This window comes from Camelina sativa, chromosome 5, assembly GCF_030686135.1.
Source record: "Camelina sativa cultivar CO46 ecotype springtype chromosome 5, ASM3068613v1".
Taxonomy (NCBI): domain Eukaryota; kingdom Viridiplantae; phylum Streptophyta; class Magnoliopsida; order Brassicales; family Brassicaceae; genus Camelina; species Camelina sativa.
The window spans coordinates 27,149,027-27,167,372 of NC_141884.1; the positions used below are offsets into that span (position 1 = coordinate 27,149,027).

Here is an 18,346-nt window from a genome sequence, read left to right on the forward strand (position 1 = left end):
TTCAAAATAAAACAACAAGACGTTTAAAGGAAATAAGAAAACAGCAAAACGTCTAGGTGACCTGTAGTAGTACAGAAGTCACTTGTACTAGTTCAGAAGTACATTATTCCCCATTGGTAATGACTTCTAGATAACTCGACGTAGTGATCCATTTGCCTCATTAAAAACCATACTGAGAAAACCCATTGGGACAAAACTCAGTTATGGGAAAAAGAGTACAAACTTCACACCTAAGTTATCTAGTTATCATTACCGGGTGAAGTTTTCAAGGTGGATATGTTGAAGACTTGGATCCTCGGTAGGTTGAATGACCCGTCAACTATGAGTGAGTGAGCTTTCTTGGCCATCTCCTTAGCTCTTGAACGAGTGATCCTTCCCACCATCTCCGGTTTCTCTGCAGCCTCTGGCTCCGTTCTTGCCACGATCTTATCAACACCGAAAGCGATTCCGAAAGCGATTCCGCAACTTGATGCAAGATGGATCTAATGAACTCATTTTGTGATTTCCCAATTTTGTAACCTTGTTTTTATTTTTCTTGCCAAGGTTTCAAAAACCATAGACTTAATTTTTGTAAAAGCCAAACTTTTCAATTTATAATAATATTAACTTTCTTAGCCAAAAAAAAAAGAAAAAAAAAAGAGTGGCTTCATAGACATACGAGTCTTAGAACGTTTTGAATCCTTACGTGATGCCGTTTTAGAACCCGATCTTTGTCTGAAAATTTAGACTAATATCTCTTACTTGTTACCACATCTTGTTTCACGAACATTCGATGGTTTTTTTTACTTACCAAAAAAAAAACATTCAATGGTTTTTTCCTTTTTAATTGTCAACAAATAATTTGAGTCATTTCAATAGATCATAGTTTATTTCAGTATGTTTCTATTTGATATATGGATATGATAAATTTAAATACTAAAGGCACATTATTATGTTATTTTTCCTTCCAGTACAGATAAATAATTTTTAAAGTTTTATATGTTCTTAAAGCATACCCCGGCCCCCAGGGACCAAGATCTAGCTAGTGAGTAATTAAATTTATTTCATCTTCTTGTTTATCTTTGAAATCCTTTATATGGAATCATTTTAAAAAACATTTTGTTCTTTTTCTGTATATTAATTTAGTAGATTTTACATTTTTTTTAGTTATTAGTTTTTTAAAGGTACATAGAAATTACAATTCTCATTTTTCCTGAATATATTATATACAAAATATATCTAATCTGATATAATGAAAATACATATGCAATTAGATTTCTATATACTAGCGTATAAATTATTATCATTATGAAATAGATTTCTATATATCCCTAGCGTATAAATAATTAACATTATAAAATAGATTTCCATATTAGTAGTTCCCTTTTTTTAATCAGGTATTGGAAAGTTCCCTTTTTTTTTTTAATTAGTTAGTCAAATTTACATATCTAGGGTTTACTTTTTTTTCCGCAGGATCCATCTATATATACATCACATCTCAATACGTTACGTCTATCTGTGTGCAAATCGATCGAGTAATATTTTTCTTTCTCATTCACTTTATTGAATCTCCTTCTCGAGACAGAACCATGTCGCTGAAACCTAGCGCCAGGACGGAGGCCCGACGGAACCACTACAAAGTTGTGGTGGATGCGGAGGAGGGGCGACGAAGGAGAGAAGACAACATGGTTGAGGTTCGTAAAATCAAACGTGAGGAGAGTCTGATGAAGAAGAGGCGTGAAGCTCTTGATGATTTCTCGGGATTGGTCGACGACGATATGAAGTTGGAGAGTTTGCAAGATATGGTCGCTGGGGTTTGGTCGGAAAATCCTGACTGGCAGCTTAATTCAACTACTCAGATCAGGAAGCTTCTATCTATCCGCAGAAGTCCTCCAATCGATAAAGTGATAGGCTCTGGAGTCGTGCCTCGGTTAGTTGAGTTTCTTAAGAAAGAAGATAACCCTAAGATTCAATTAGAGGCAGCTTGGGGTCTAACAAACATTGCATCTGGAACATCGGATCACACAAAGGTTGTAATCGAACACAATGCTGTTCCAATCTTTGTCCAGCTTCTTGCTTCACCCAATGATGATGTCCGTGAACAAGCTGTATGGGCGTTAGGTAACGTTGCTGGTGATTCAAAGCAGTGCCGTGATTATGTTCTTAATTGTGGAGTACTTGTTCCGCTTCTTAATCAGCTTAATGAGCATACCAAATTTTCTATGCTTAGAGAAGTCACATGGACCTTGTCAAACCTGTGTCGTGGTGGTGGCCAGGTGAATCCCGAGGCGCTTCAAGCCCTTGGACGATTAATTCATTCTACCGATGAACAAGTCTTGACAGATGCTTGTTGGGCTCTCTTTTACATCTCTAAAGAGACCAATGACAAAATCCAGCCAGTCATCGACGCCGGTGTTGTCCCAAGACTTGTTGAACTTCTCCTCCATCCTTCTATATCAGTGCTAACTCCTGCGCTTCGCACGGTTGGAAATATAGTACGTGGAGATGATCTACAAACACAATTTGTGATCAATAGTGGTGCTCTGCCTTGTCTTGCCAACCTTCTAACTCAAAACTATAAGAAAAGCATTAAAAAGCAAACTTGTTGGACGATTTCAAACATCACAGCGGGAACCAAAGAACAGATCCAGGTTGTATTAGAGGCTAATTTGATTGCCCCCTTGGTCAAGCTGCTTCAATGTGCTGAATTTGACATTAAGAAAGAAGCTGCGTGGGCTATTTCAAATGCAGCTTCAAAAGGTTCTCATGATCAGATCAAATACCTTGTAGAACAAGGATGTATAAAACCGTTATGCGATCTCCTAAGATGTCTAGATCCAGAAATCCTAATTCTCTGCCTTAAAACATTGGAAAACATTTTGAAAGTGGGAGAGGAAGAGAAGAAGTTGGGTAATACAGGGGACATGAACCATTACGCTGAGCTGATTGATGATGCAGGAGGGCTAGACAAGATGGAGGACCTTCAGAACCATGACAACAGTGAGATCTATGACAAGGCTCTAAGACTTATGGAGACATACTGGCTTGAAGAAGATGAGGAAACACAACAATCTCCTGAGGGATTCAACTTCAACTGAAGGAATGGAATAAGAAGCTCGTAGCTTGAGCATAGGATTGAAATAAAGTATCTTTCAAAGAAAAAAAAAAATATAACTACTGTATATAGGATTGTTCCTGACTAATATATATATTGCAATCTCTGCCACGATTATTTTTTCTTGAAATTTACCTGTAATCTTAAGATGCCAGTTTGCTTTGATCTATTTTATTTTACTCTGTTTTTGGTGACTTTAAACTAGTTTAAAATTTAGACAGTATATTTTAATAATTACCACATCTTAGTTTTTTGTTGTCAACTCGTTGCGATAAAACTTGTAATGGATTTCTTTCAATAAAGATGAACAAATGAGTCTAACCACAGCGATAACACAAAAGTTAAACACATTCCTAAATGCAAAAATGCAGTGGAAACCATAAACCTTACAAACAAGTGCATCTGAAAACGCAAATATGACTGCGTCTACTCGTTAACATCACGACTCAAGGCAGAAAAGCGAAAAACAAAGTCAAATATCTAGTGTTAAGAACAGATTGATATATTTTTTAACTAATAACAACAAAAGAAGTAGTGTATATATATATATATATATATATATATATATATATAATAAATATATAGTTACAAATACATGACAGTCTACGCAAATTTTGAAAAGAATAGAACATTTTTTCTCTTCGGGAAGCCACAAAGAATAGAGATTAAACACTTACATTGTTATACATGAAGTAGTAGTAAACACTTTCTTCTCAAGCCACGACTGCTCTCTTTCCTTTGCTGCTTTTAGTGTTATCTTTCTTCTTTCTTGAAACGCCTGTGATTGGATGACCCAGAGGACCTGACCACGTCTGGACTTGCGTTGGTGGTTCGTCTTTCGAAAAATTGAAAGAAGATGATGTGAAGGATGGGACCATGTCTCGTGGCACAAATGTCGGGTCTATATGCTGTGAGGCACCTAATGGTAGGCCCATTGCTCCACCATCTTGGTGCGGTGGCGGAAACTTCTCGCTTTTGCTCTTTGCATTTGCGTGTGTAATTAATCTCCTTCTCTGCTGTTTAGAGTCAAAATATACAAAAGATAATAAACGGATCAGTCTTTGTGTGTGTGTGTGTGTATTTGTAGATATGCCAGAAGCAGAACATTAGTGAAGATTTTGCTTTCCTAAAAACATAAGCATTGGTGGTATAACAAAAACCATTACTCAGTTCACTTCCTAACATAGACAACAGCCTAAATGCACAAGTATATACACCAAAACCTATCTATAACAACAGTACTTGCCTAGAAGCAACCTGATTCGAGCTACAGGAATAAATGTAGAAAAGAAGATATGTTATTGAAAAGAAAACAGTTGGGAGGGACATACATCGACATTTGACTGAAGTTCTGCATTAGCTTCAGGAGCTGGAAGCGCTCGATTTGAACGATCTCTGTGCCGATTCTTCCTTGCACCATCCCCTTGGGCTTTACTAGCAGCTCTTTGTCTGCACAGGAGAAAACTGTTAGTCTATGCATGCTAGCAAATACAGTATAATATAGCTACAAGTACTGGTGGACGCAACAATAATATCTGAATTTCCAAAATAAATGTGTTTCACTCCACTCTATCTGGATGGTAACAGCTTCTATCTAGCCAAAGTCGGATCCTCAACCGGTATATGGTATGGTCGGAAAAACTCTCCACTAAAAAAAATCGAGAGAACAAAACTAAATACTAAGTGGGACATGTATTTCTTTTGTGGTTCATTTCTACCAGGAAATAGTGTATAGACTACCCTGCTTTTCAGTATATGAATCATGATTTGAGTGGAGTACACCAAAATATACATAATATTTCAACCATTTGCATCTTCACCAAAAGTCATGTGAAGATTCATATATGCTGAACATGAATATTCAATCATACTGGGCTGGTATTCATGCTGAAATAATTGCAAATGTATTTCTAATGTCATAAGAAGCAGACGTTATCAGTTGAGGTTAGCGATGATTAAAACACAATTGAGAAAAATGTTACTAACCTCCGAGTTTCTTCATCCCGTCGCTTTGCATCCATTTCTTTGCTCGGTGGATACTTTGGCAGATCAGCAGGTTCACAGGCATATGGTTCACTTGTAAAGAACTGGAAAGTGAAAAATTCAGAGTAAACTGATTCAAACCTGCTCAGCATAATCAGGCCAGTTCATATAAAGCAGCATCACCAAAATCAAACCTAAGAACTTACTTCACTTTTTAAAGCAGCAGTCGCAGTTTGGCGGTCTTCTGGTTCGATTGAAAGAAGGGCGTCAATGAGTGGAAGAGATGATGGTGGGAAGTCTTTAAATGTCTCTCTTATGCTTCTTTTGTACGGTTCACGGGGTTTGTATATGGCTCCATGTGTGAATTTTCCTTTTTTCCAATAATCCTCTGATGGTGAACCACAGAGCTTGTAAATCTTATGGAGCTGCTCTACCTATTTCATGATGATCATAAGCATGCAGAGCCAATAAGTAATTATTCAGCATGCCGAACTCTCCTATAACATTTATAGTTTTTATAGACCAGTAAAGAGAAAAAGGTAAAAAGATACTTCATCAAGGAAGTTCAAAGTGCAGTGCAGGGTAATAAAAGTTGGCGATGCACACGGTGGGTTTACTTTTTGCTCATCTTCATAATCATTGTGAGAAAGTGCCAATTTTCAATAAAGCTACCCAAGGAACCACTCTAGTTGCATGGAGAGATCTGAATAAATTTGGAATCTAATATGTTCATGTAAATTCATTGTCTGTCTGTGTATGTCTGTGAGTGTGCATGCATAAAAGCAGATTTTAAATATTTTTAAGAAGGAGATACTAGGGAAAACACAACTTGCATATTGAGTATTGACTAAAATATTAAGATGTGAATTGACCAGATACCTCTGTCCGACCGGGCATAATAGGTCTTCCCGCCAATAGCTCAGCTAAAATACAGCCGGCACTCCAAAGATCAATACCTACACCATAATCAGTAGCCCCAAGCAGAAGCTCTGGAGCTCGATACCATAAAGTGACCACTCGACTTGTCATTGGCCGCTTGTGATTTGGATCAAAAATTGTTGCCAGTCCAAAATCAGCAATTTTAAGGACCCCACCATCATCAATAAGAAGATTTGATCCTTTGATGTCACGATGAAGCACACCACGACTATGGCAATGCTCCATACCAGATATCAATTGACGCATTAAACATTTCACCTGCAAGATGGAGGAGTAATCTGATCTTAGCAAGAGACAAAAAGGAGCTTATATTTGCAGAGAAAATTTTGAAAAGGTACTAAAAATAGCCCGATAAATATAGATACTGCAGGCCTAACCTCTGGTTCTGAGAACTTAACAACAGGACTTGAAGCAAGACCAGCCAAATCATGATCCATGTACTGAAATACAAGGTATAAGCTACAAGACATCCTTGACGTAACCAAACCTTCCAACTTGACAACATTAGGATGATCAAGTCTCCGCAACACAAGAATCTCTCTTGCCATAAACTTGACACTTTCTGGCTCCAAATTGTCAAACCGAACCTTTTTCAACGCTACGATTTTACCAGTCAAGATATCCTTTGCTTTGTACACATTACTGTATGTTCCTTGTCCAATCTACAACATAAAAGAAGAAGAAAAAAGGAATCCACTTGAAGAATTTTTTTTTTAAAAAAAAAAACACCAAAACAAAGAAGACAAAATATAAGTGGAGTCGTCTAAATCAATAAACACCTTATCGATTTTCTCAAAAGTGTCAGCTTTTCTTGGAACCCAGCCATTTAAAGCTTCACCACAAGCATCAGAAAGCCAAGAAGGCCAACCAGCAGCAACCTGTTCACCACGCCAATGCTTTGAAGGATTACTCAACCGTGGATTAGGCTTTGACCTTCTCCGATCTCCTTTCGATTTCCTTTCTTTATCACCATTTTCCTCCTTAGGAAGAATCTCCTCATTCTTCTTCTCTACTTGAGCAGCAACAGCTCCATTACTCTTAGTCACTTGCACACTACTCTCTCCTTCTACTCCACTAGCTTTAGAGCTCTTAGCTTGTTTAGGTTCAGATGTTGCCGTCGCCTCTCGGCCAAATACACAACCCATTACAATCAATCAATCTAAGCTTCATTTCTCAACATCTTCATCCCTGAAAAAACCTACAAAGAAACCATCAAAACTGTGTAAGATAGATACTACCAAGAAAGCTCTAAATCCAGAAAATGAAGTCGATCTGAGATTACTTGGCTCGAATCGAGGTAAACAAAACCCTAATTGATGATTCCCAACTCCATTGAAGCTCAAGAAAAAAAAAAAAAAGTAGGTAGAAGTTGAAATCAGAAAACCTAGTTGTTTCAAGAATCTGATTAAGAGAGCTTTTGAAGCTTGAAGCTGTGTTGAGCGGACGAGCGAAGAGAAGAAGTAGGACGAACGAGCGTTTCTTTTTTTTGGTTTGTTTTGGGGTTTTTGGTTGAGACAGTCAATTTAATTTCTTATTTCCTTTTTTCTTTTTTCTTCAGATGACCACCAGGGGAAAGAGGAAGAAAGACAGATCTCCTCAGGGTCAAACCCCAAGATCATTTAATTAATAGTAATAAAATAAATAGAAAATAGTTTCGAATTGGTTTTTTTTTGAGAAAAAACAGTGAAAAATCTTTCCAAATGTGCCATAATCGGTTACACCTTTCGAAATCTGCCATAGCAATAGCATTGGGTATGAAACGAATTACAAAAATATCCTTCAGCCAAACATAAGTGAAAAGAAGAATCCCAAAAAATAATCTTCTTACCTTCTTACGCGTGTATGTTTTTCTGGTATGTCAGTGTCTTCACCTTCAAGCGGTGGTTACGGTGATGATGATGATGATGGTGTGTCGCTGTCTTCACCTTCAAACGAATTACAAAAATAACTTTTTCTTTTGTTTCTCACCAGTGGTGATGATGATGATCAAAGGCGGTGGTTACGGTGGCGGTATGGCCGGATACGGTGGAGGAAGCGGACCAACGGCCGCAGCAGCCGTCGCTGCTCTACAGAAGCAAAAGGCGTTGTTACAGAGAGTAGAGACTGACATCACATCCGTCGTCTATAACTTCACTCAAATCGTCAATGTCTCGAGGGTTTGTGATTTGATTTCGATTGTTTTACTTATTAGTATTGGATTCAGAATTCAATCTCTGGAGCATAGATTTCGATCGGAGATCTGTTTTTTACAAAAAAAAAAAAAATTTGGATTTTTCGTTCTCAGATCATTGTAATCGTTTGTTATGGACTAGATCTAGAAAATCGATTGTTATGGACGAGATGTAAAATCATTTATTGTGGACAAAATATAATCGAGTGGTGGACAACCTAAAAGCTCAATAGACAAAATCGGTGTTTTTAGTATTGTCTATCATGAATATGAAAATTGTCTATCATTATGTTTGCGTGTGTATATATTTTATTTTCAAATCACTTTTAATATTTACCCAAATGGTGAATTGTTTTGGTCTATTACTTAATTTTTTAATGAATTTACACAAATGATGGACAACTAATATGAATTTGTTGTCCACTTTATTTTGGTGGACTAGTTCCAGTATAAATATGTTGTCCACTTTGTTTTGATGGACAAGTTTCAATATGAATATGTTGTCCACCATTCCAAAAATGTTTTTTACTTAATTGTTTAATGAATTTACACAAATGATGGACAACGAGTATGAATTTGTTGTCCACTTTGTTTTGGTGGACTAGTTCCAATATAAATATGTTGTCCACTTTGTTTTGATAGACAAGTTTCAATATAAATATGTTGTCCACCATTCCGTAATATGTTTTTTACTTAATTGTTTAATGAATTTACACAAATGATGGACAACTAGTATGAATTTGTTGTCCACTTAGTTTTGGTGGACTAGTTCCAATATAAATATATTGTCCGTTTTGTTTTGATGGACAAGTTTCAATATAAATATGTTGTCCACCAGCGCGTCAATTCAAACGCCACAATAACTAATCACGCGCCCTTCCCCTCTCCAAGTGCCACCATCGAACTAACGTAATTCAGGGGTATAGGAGTAAAATGCTACACTGCCATAATTTATGAATATGGCATATTTCAAAAGTTTTTAACAATATGGCACATTTGGTAAGAAATTAAAAAAATATGGCAAAATTGCCAAAAATCCCTTTTTTTTCTTTAAATACCATTATCTAATTTACTTTTGATTACAGTTAAAATAAAATTACCTTCTCACACATTATATAATTTGTAATTTTGTAGTGGTTATTTTTTCTCACTATTTTCAAATTTACTATGATATTCTATTTTTAAATATAATTAAATGACAGAAAATATTAAAGCAAAAAAATACATTTTTTCTCTAGTTTTCCTTTTTTATTGTGTTCTCATTTATTTTTGTTTCATCTAAATCACAATCTACATTTGAGTTTGATTCACATGTTCAAGTTTTAGAGATATGAGTTTAAAAGTTTGATAACATATCTACAACGTTAGCCAACAAAGTATGTTAGAAAGCCATATATATATATATATATATATATCTACAATAGTTTGTAAGACCACCTCCAACGGTGCGAAATGGTGAAGCTCTTTTCAAAAAAAAAATATATCTATATATATATAAATTATACAATAATATTTTAATTTTTTTATTAATATTAGACCACTTATAAAAGGCTACATGTATAGACAATGAAAAAAACGTTTCTCAACCAAGAATTTTAGAACAGTTCTACATTCTCTCTCTTACATATATATATATATATATATTTTTTTTTTTTTTTTCTTTAATAATACATTGTTAAGCAACTCTGGTTTGAGTTGTCCTAAGGTTTTTTTAAATAAACATTTAACTTAACTTCCATGTTTTGTTGAGCATTTTTGACCCATTTTTAATTATTATTTTGGTAAACCTTTTAGAGATTCTAGCAACTTTATTTTCTTGTAAATGATTTTTAACATATTTTTTCATAAAACTCTTTTCCTATTTTACAAATGATAATCCTGATTTGTTGTCTATATATAACTAGAATTGGATCCATGCTATAGCGTGGGGGAATATTTACGAATACATACAGCCCATAAAGAATTAAAATATATAACATCCTTATTTCACTAAATGTGCTTGATTATGTTGAATCATATATGTTTTTAATGAGTTTGGATAAAATAGCAGATAAAAAAGTAAATCGTAATATAATGAATTTTAATACAATAAAAGATGAAAAAAATAGAGAAATTTTTAACAATATGATGAGTTTGGATAAAATAAAAGGAATATAAAAATAACAAGTAAATGGTATTAATGTTTACAGAAAATAATGTGTAAGTAATTAATTTGTAATTGATTATACATTGTGTAATTATTTGTAATTGTTTATACACTGTGTAATTATTGTGGGTAACATAAAAAATATTCTTTTTAATTTTAAAATATTTTGGTAAAAAAATTTTATTCAGAAAATAATTTGTAATAATTAATTAATCCAATCTTTTGAGTATGGCATAAAGTTTATTAGTACAAAACTTTACAAATGTTAATCCTGATTTGTTGTTTACAAACAATATAAAGTTAATAAGGATATACATTGCATTATTTGGTCAAGTTTAAATAGAGAGAATTTTTACTGTGGAAGAAAAACATATGAGGATTTTATATGCATTTAACCCAAATTTGATCCGATTAGAAACCTTAAAATCCCCAAATTAGAAAAAGGAAAAAAACCTCTAATTCATCCCCAATTCTCACGTCTTGATTAAGGTTTGTCGTTTGTAAAGATGTTTTTTTTTATCTCATTACACAAAACTTCATTAAACCATTTGAATGGGTGGATACATTCAATTGTGGGGAATAGATATATATATATATATATATATATATATATATATATATATATATCAATGTCTTGATAGATTTACTATTATGTAAAAATTTTGTGGAGAAATACATTGCCGACTACAAATAGTATAAGAAATTTCTAATTTAAACATTTTTAGAGATTCATATATGAAAAATTTACCAATATATATATATATATATATATATATATATATGTTTATAAATATGATTTTTGGCAGTTAAGGTGGATATATTTAATTTTTAATATGAACAGCTGTTGTTATACTACACTTTTTGAAAATTGGTATACTAGGACAGATGAGAGTTTTTAAAAAAATATTTTGCTATTTTTCTCACCAAATACTAACTTGTTGGTACTTGAGTTCAAATAATGTGTATGTGATCACAAAACATAGAAAACTTCTCTTGGTAATTTATCATGTCAATATATAAGGTTTTTCAAATTTTCTTCTTGATCGTACCAATCGTCAGAGAAAGATGAAGTCTATAGAAGAGAGCAAGTGTGAGAGTCCATGGACAACAACAGTCGAGACGTTATTAAAAAGCATCATTTTGGAGATACTTTGGACATTTTAGCTATCTAACTACCCCAAATTTTTATTTGACATATGATCTCACATAATTTGGAGTTTTAATTAAATAAAAAGAGAGAAAGATGTGCTACTTATGTTTTACTTAATAAATTAACAATATTAACATTATAACTATCTGAATACTTACATGAATATTTTAATAATTTTTAACTTTTTTAGAATTTAATATATAAATCATATTTTTTAGATTTTTATTTGATCTATATACTTTTATAATACTTAAAAATACAAACAATATGCAAGTGATGCATTGGAATTTTTATGGGCATTAAAAAACTCGATCTCATAATTTGTTTTATCAAACTGGATATGACTTTTTTTAGTATTCTTGTCACAAGAACTGAACAAAACATTCTAGACACATTCAAACAAATTTTTAATAGGAAATTCATTGTAATTACCAAATTTAACCTCGTCTTTCGTAATTTTTTGTTAGATAAAATCCACACAACATCCTATTAATTGAGGTGCTATACAGGGTCAGCCGCTCAATGTCTATTAAAACGAAACAAAAAAGGAATGTTAATCACGTCGAAGAGAACATCGTTTTCTTTCTTCACGGGAGATACTTGTTGATTGTCGCCATTGAATCCCATTTCGCAAATGCTTGGCGCTTTTTTTGCTCTCTTCAAACTAAACACAAGACTATCCATATCATGCATTTTGATGTTCTTTAGAGCTAAGGTCAATGCGTTATAACCATAAGAGTAAAGTTTAAGACAATTTTGCAACAACTTCTTACTCAATGTACTCTTATATTTCTTCTCGTTTATAATTTTCTCCACAATTTTTTTCACGTTGGTTAAGTTTGATAACACGTTATTCGTTCCTACCAATGTTAAATCAGTATTTCTCGCTTTTTGACTCTTGGCATTCTCTTCGAGAGATGCAATGCAAAACTTGTAGAAATACTGTTCCGCATTTTTTGAACTTTGCTTGCACTATCTTTGAACCAGAGAATTTTCTACTCTATTGGCTGTCAAACCATTGAAAAGGGGAACAAACACAAAAAGGTAAATCAAGAAATTCATTGTTCTTTTTTATCTTTGGAAGCAAAAGTCACTAGAGGGAATATATTGAATAGTTATAGTAACATGTGATCCAATTTAAAGCAAACAAAATTCTTTTCACTAAGAGTGTTATCCAAACACATACTTTTTTTAGATAGCTCATGTCATGCGTTACCACTCCGCTTACTTCGTTACCTTCTTTTCTGGCCAATCTTTGTTGCCTAAAAGAAAACATTATGTTATACATTTTGATGAAACTTGAAAATTGTTTTATTATGGTATTTCATAGTAAAATAAATGAGTTTCAGAAAAAAAGTTATGCATGTTCCTCAAATTTTTTGACCATTAGGAAAACAGCAGCAACAACAACATAATTGGTTTTAAAATTCTAAATTTTTTAATCTTACTAAAAACAGATTTTTTTATTATATCATTTAATAAATACTTTCGAAAACAAAGAATGATTTATCTCCATCTATATTTATCAAATCATATATGCGATTTTGAATTATTTACAACAGAAAAAATTTGGTTAAAAATTGTATTTATAAAATATTAAAATTTTATTCAGTTAGTATCATATAGTTTGCAAGTATCTGAACAAATATTATGTCAATGTATTCGGTATTTCCGGTGAATGGTAAAAGTTTTGGAAAGAAACTTTGGAGTATTTGATGACAAATTGATGATGATACATAAAGATCCATCACATCATTTTGGTAGTCATATCAAGTATTAGTCCAATAATCAACTGTTTCTTCATCAAACTAGAATTTGAACATCAATGAGTTAGTTAACATGTACAAGAATTATTTAGTTTTAGAGTTGGAAGTAAAATGTTTTAGAATAAGGATAAAATCAAATACAAGTCATGTAATAATTTTCCCAAAGTTTACAAATGTGAGAGTACTATGATTGCTTGAGTAATTACCCGATACATTTAATTGTATGTTAGCTATAATTGTAATTACCCACCTACTAGTTTGCTGCTGCCAAAAAAATTGATGGTTATGTGCCTCCTCGTTATAAGAAGTTGAGACAACTTTGCTACACAACGAGATAAATCATGTTAGAGAAGTTATTATAACCAGTAAAGCTAACATGGAAAGAAAAAGGGATGATGGTTCTGTTAGATGGTTGGAGTGATCCTACAAGAAAACCTATGATTAATTTCATTGTTACTTCTGACAATGGTCATATATTTCTCAAGGCTGTGAATTGTTTTGGCGAAGTGAAAGATAAATTCTTCATTTCTGATTTTATGAAAGAAGTTCTCAATGAAGTGGGTCATCAAAACGCTGTGCAAATCATCACTAATAATGCAGCAAATTGTAAGGCGGTCGGTGAGATTATTGAGGGCATGTTTCCTCACATCTATTGGACACCTTCATACCCTTAATCTTACTTTGAAGAACATATGTGCATCAGGGAATGTGGAAACAAATGTAGTAACATATGAGGAATGCAATTGGATAACAAAAATTCATGAGGATATGATGGCAAGAAAACATTCCATCATGAACCACAACATGAGACTATCAATGTTCAACAAGTTCTCTCCTCTTAAATTGCTTTCAGTTGCCGATACTCGTTGTGTTTCCATCATTGTGATGCTTAAGAGATTAAAGCTTATCAAAGAGGTCTTCAAGCTATGGTCATAAGTGAGGATTGGTCTATTTAGAAAGAGGATAATTGGGGGAAAACAAGATTTGTTAATTGGTGGGAAAAAAGTTTCTTATGTTATTGATTTCACAAGACCTATATATGATATGATTAGATTTTGTGACACTGACCAGCCATGCCTTCATTTGGTATATGAGCTGTGGGATTCTATGATTGACAAGGTGAAGCTTGAGATCTACAATAAAGAAAACCGTCAAATGTCTGCATATAATATCTTTGTCAATGTTGTTTATGAGATCTTATTTGCTCGTTGGACGAAGAATAACACTCCTCTACATTGTCTAGCTCACTTTTTAAATCTTAGGTAAAATTTAAATGTTTAATTTTTTGTTTTTATTTCATTAACAATATTTATTTGTTGCAGATTTCATAGTGGTGTATGGCTTAATGAGGATATTACAGGAAAAGGTCCCCATAGAGATGGTAATATCTCTCGTGAGAGAATGAAATGTTTTCGAAGATTGTTTACTAATGATGATGAGCATAGTAAGATTCTTAATGAGTACACATTATTCTCGATGAACAGTGATCTTTTTGCAGATTTATCATGCATCGTAGGAATGAGTACTATGGAACCCAAGAGTTAGTGGGCTAACTTTGGTGTTGTTACTCTGAATCTCCAAACTTTGGCTTTTAAGTTGCTTGGCCAACCTAGTTCATCATCTTGTGTTGAGCGCAATTGGAGTACTTACAACTTTATTCACTCACTTAGAACAAATAAGTTAAATCCAAACCGTGTTTAAGACTTGGTTTACATCCACAACAGTCTACGCCATTTATCGATGAATTCTGGTCAAAATGAGGACAAAAAGACCAAGATGTGGGATGTTGGTAGATATTCATTTGATACCATGTAAGATGTCAAATTTCTTGGAGTTTGTTAATATTTCATTAGATGAGCTTGATTTTGAAAACGAATTCCTCAAAAGATAGCTTATTTTAACTATTGTTTAATATATTATATTGATGTTTTTTATGGAGATTTATTATAAATGACTTTGTTTATTTTATTTTATTAATCTATGGATATTTTTATGTTTTTATATTATATCACTAACGTATCGATGCCGTATCCATACTCCTAGATTTTTACTTCAACGTTTCCCATCCCGGTCCCCGTTCCCGTCCCCAATTACCATTCCAGTACCATCTTGAGGCAACATAAACTATTGAGGGTGTGAGAAGAGACGAGAGTGACTCTTGAAACCGGTTTGGTAAACCTGAAGCCGGTTTAGTAAGAATTATTTTTATTATGTTTTACCAATTTGAGTTTTCTTTAGACATTTTTTTTTTCATCTGGTCAATTCAAAAAGAAAGATACCAAATCCAGTAAGAAAATATGAAGCTAGTTCGTAATAAAAAGGTAATCTCTTCGAGTTTGTGTCAAATAAAGTTGCTTTCTCTGGCTAACTTTATTCAGACAAGTCGTGAGCTTTTCTCAATTCAACCAAATGAACCTCTAGTTATATAGATTAGTTAACTGTAAACATCTTTTGAAGTTTTGAAACCTTCCTTGTGCCAGCCAACAAGTGTATTCAATTAGACGGTTACCAAGCTCTGAAACACTTATTTGCATAGGACATCTCCAATGGTTCTCTATTCTCACCTCTAAAATAGAGATTGCTATTTTTCATATATTTATATAGGAACCCTATTTTCTTTTTACAAAAATTCGTCAATAAATTGAAGAAAAAATAACAATCTCTATTTTAGAAGTGAAAATAGAGAAGCATTAAAATATAACTCACTTCTATTATAGAGAAAAAAATAGGGAAAACCATTGGAGATGGTCTAACAATGGGGTGTCCACAGTTTTACAGGTTATTTTATTAAATATATGTTTTGAATACTAGAAAGAAGTAAAAGGTTTTCTTGAAGGTGGAAGTAAAAATACGTTTTAGAAGACAGATAATAAAGTCAAATACAAGCCTTGTAATAATATTACCAAAGTAGCATAAATCTCAACAGACACAATCGCTCTCTAGCTAACGAAACAATGAGACTGGTAATTTTCGTTGTTGCTAATGGTAATAAACGATTTCTACTTGGCCTTTTCCAACAAGAGCTCCTCGATAAGCTCAGCTGCTTTCTCAACTGTGGTGATTGTCTGTGCTTTCTCCTCAGCCATTTCGATCCCAAACTCTTCCTCTAGTCCCATCACAATCTCCACCTGTGAAATCATACACATGAGAAAATGTCAAACGCATATATATATATATATATATATATATATTTCAAAGTTTTGCTTTTACAATGAACACAGCATATGCAAGCGACAAAGATGACAAAGGGGCATTGGTTATATAATGCATCAGGAGTTGGAACCAATGGTTGTTGTTAAAGCGGATGGAGGAAAGACAAAGAATTACCGTGTCGAGAGAATCAGCACCGAGATCAACAAATTTGGTGGCACCCTCAACTTTCTTGGTATCATCAAGAGAGAGTTGCTTCTTGACAATTGCACACACCTTGTCCACTGTCTCAGGTTTAGCCTGTGTTCAACAACCGATTAATCAATAATATATTGTTATCCGCAACCAAATCAAGCAACAAAAAACAAAACAAAACGCATTGCTGAAACTTCTAAAGTAACAGTTTTGTGATGTAAAAGGTGAATCGGAAAGCATCATATTATATATGTATGAGAGAAGAAGAGAGTCTTACAGCGCAGGAAACGGTCAAGCGGGAAGGAAGCTGACGAATCTTAAAAGAAAGATTGCTTCTTCCAAAGGCATTGCATTCTATCGGATTTACCGCAATCGCCTGCCATCAATCATCAATCAATCATCATTCCACAAATCTCTTTCAATCAGTACAATGCAACAATCGAAAGAGATAACCGAAAGAGCGGAAACAATCTGCGAGAAGAACAAGCTTCTCGGTTTCTTGATTTACCAGACAAAGTTAAACAAGAAGTTATCCTCTACGCTAAAAACTAACCAATACAGAGTTGTTCGCTCATGTTAAATTCAGATAATAACAACAAATCCAATTCGAAGAGAATAAAGAATCATCTAAGTAAAACAGATTCATCACATCAACGAGATTAAAAGTTACAGCAGAGCACAAAAACCTTTAAATCAACAAATCAATCTAAGATCAAACGATTCTGACAAAACTAGATCTACAATTGAAGAAGAACAACAACTAGTTTTGAGATCAAACAGATCAGATCTATAGCAAAACGGGATGAATCACCAGTGTAAAAAAAAAAAAGAGAAGAGAGATAGAGATACCAGTTGGCGAGGGCGAGCTTGTAGGAGAGTAGAGGAAGAAGAAGCAGCAATGGAAGAAGCCATAGAAGAATGAATCGTAAAGAGATCGGTAAGTCAGATTGAAGCAGCAGGAGGAGGCGGAGAAGACGAAGAGATGTGAGAGAGTGAAGAAACAAGTACGAGAGGTTTTAATTTATAGTCTAAAAGAAATAATGAATCGTTTCTGAGATTCCAATGAAGGTGAGCGCAGACAAGTCCAGCTGAGGTGGGTGCTTTTTTGGCAGATATGGGTACAGATAAAAGAACAATTTTGGCAAAATTCCAAAACACAAAACAAAAACAATGAGAATAGTCGTCTGGTATTTTATTTTTTTTCCATTACATGCAAAAAAAAACATTTCAAATAAAAATTGAATTAAATTTTGGTTTTCTTTTGCGATTAATTACAGAATAACAAACTAAATTAATTAAGAAAGGCAATAAAATCCGAGATAAAAGAAAAAAATACACATATTATATATTTTATCTATTAAAATAACTAGGACTAAGACTTCAGCGCATTCCCTATATAATAAAACGTACGTACACAAATTTTTTTATAGACTATATAATTTTTATAAATTGGTTACAAAATAGGTTATAAATTAAATATATATTGGTTACAAAAAATATTATAGATTAATTGGTCAATCTGTGGACTATAAGAATACACTTAAGAATATTCTAAAGAATTCTCTTAAAGAGAATATTCAAATGATTTATACAATTTCCAAAATAAAATCTTTAGTATTCCATGTATTGTTACAAAATATATACTGTTAGGCATAAAAATATATTGTTAAGCATAAAAAGGAATAAAATCTTGGTAATTTATCATATTTAATCGTGATTTCCGAGATCTTATTGTGCATTTGAAAATAAAATC

The 18,346-nt window shown here is 33.3% G+C and overlaps 3 protein-coding genes and 1 pseudogene across 5 annotated transcripts; 1 reads left to right on the forward strand and 3 right to left on the reverse strand.

The window, feature by feature from the left end:
* The first annotated feature begins 1,538 nt into the window (after positions 1-1,538).
* Positions 1,539-3,077, forward strand: LOC104789456 (importin subunit alpha-1 pseudogene; annotated as a pseudogene).
* A 498-nt stretch (positions 3,078-3,575) lies between these two features.
* Positions 3,576-7,629, reverse strand: LOC104787660 (putative serine/threonine-protein kinase At1g54610). Of its 3 annotated transcripts, none has more exons than XM_087450866.1 (8): positions 7,299-7,629; positions 6,796-7,214; positions 6,394-6,678; positions 5,957-6,274; positions 5,284-5,511; positions 5,081-5,181; positions 4,426-4,543; positions 3,576-4,107 (listed from the first exon to the last, which is right to left on the reverse strand). In XM_087450866.1, the coding sequence occupies exons 2-8, from the start codon at positions 7,159-7,161 to the stop codon at positions 3,808-3,810; spliced, it is 1,716 nt and encodes a 571-aa protein (XP_087306992.1). In that variant the 5' UTR covers positions 7,162-7,214; positions 7,299-7,629; the 3' UTR covers positions 3,576-3,807. The 3 variants fall into 3 exon arrangements, with proteins under 3 accessions (XP_087306992.1, XP_087306990.1, XP_087306991.1); XM_087450864.1 differs by having other exon boundaries at positions 3,576-4,110; XM_087450865.1 differs by having other exon boundaries at positions 3,576-4,110; positions 7,401-7,627.
* Positions 7,630-11,919: 4,290 nt separating this feature from the next.
* LOC104789617 (pectinesterase inhibitor 12) lies at positions 11,920-12,565 on the reverse strand. Its single transcript, XM_010515290.2, is given in 1 exon segment — positions 11,920-12,565. A coding segment is annotated over 1 exon segment (543 nt). The 5' UTR covers positions 12,545-12,565; the 3' UTR covers positions 11,920-12,001.
* Positions 12,566-16,062: 3,497 nt separating this feature from the next.
* LOC104787661 (acyl carrier protein 3, chloroplastic) lies at positions 16,063-17,798 on the reverse strand. The gene is made up of 4 exons (XM_010513263.3): positions 17,443-17,798; positions 16,871-16,969; positions 16,576-16,698; positions 16,063-16,376 (listed from the first exon to the last, which is right to left on the reverse strand). Exons 1-4 carry the CDS (start codon positions 17,503-17,505, stop codon positions 16,248-16,250), a joined length of 414 nt encoding a protein of 137 aa, XP_010511565.1. The 5' UTR covers positions 17,506-17,798; the 3' UTR covers positions 16,063-16,247.
* Positions 17,799-18,346: the final 548 nt, after the last annotated feature.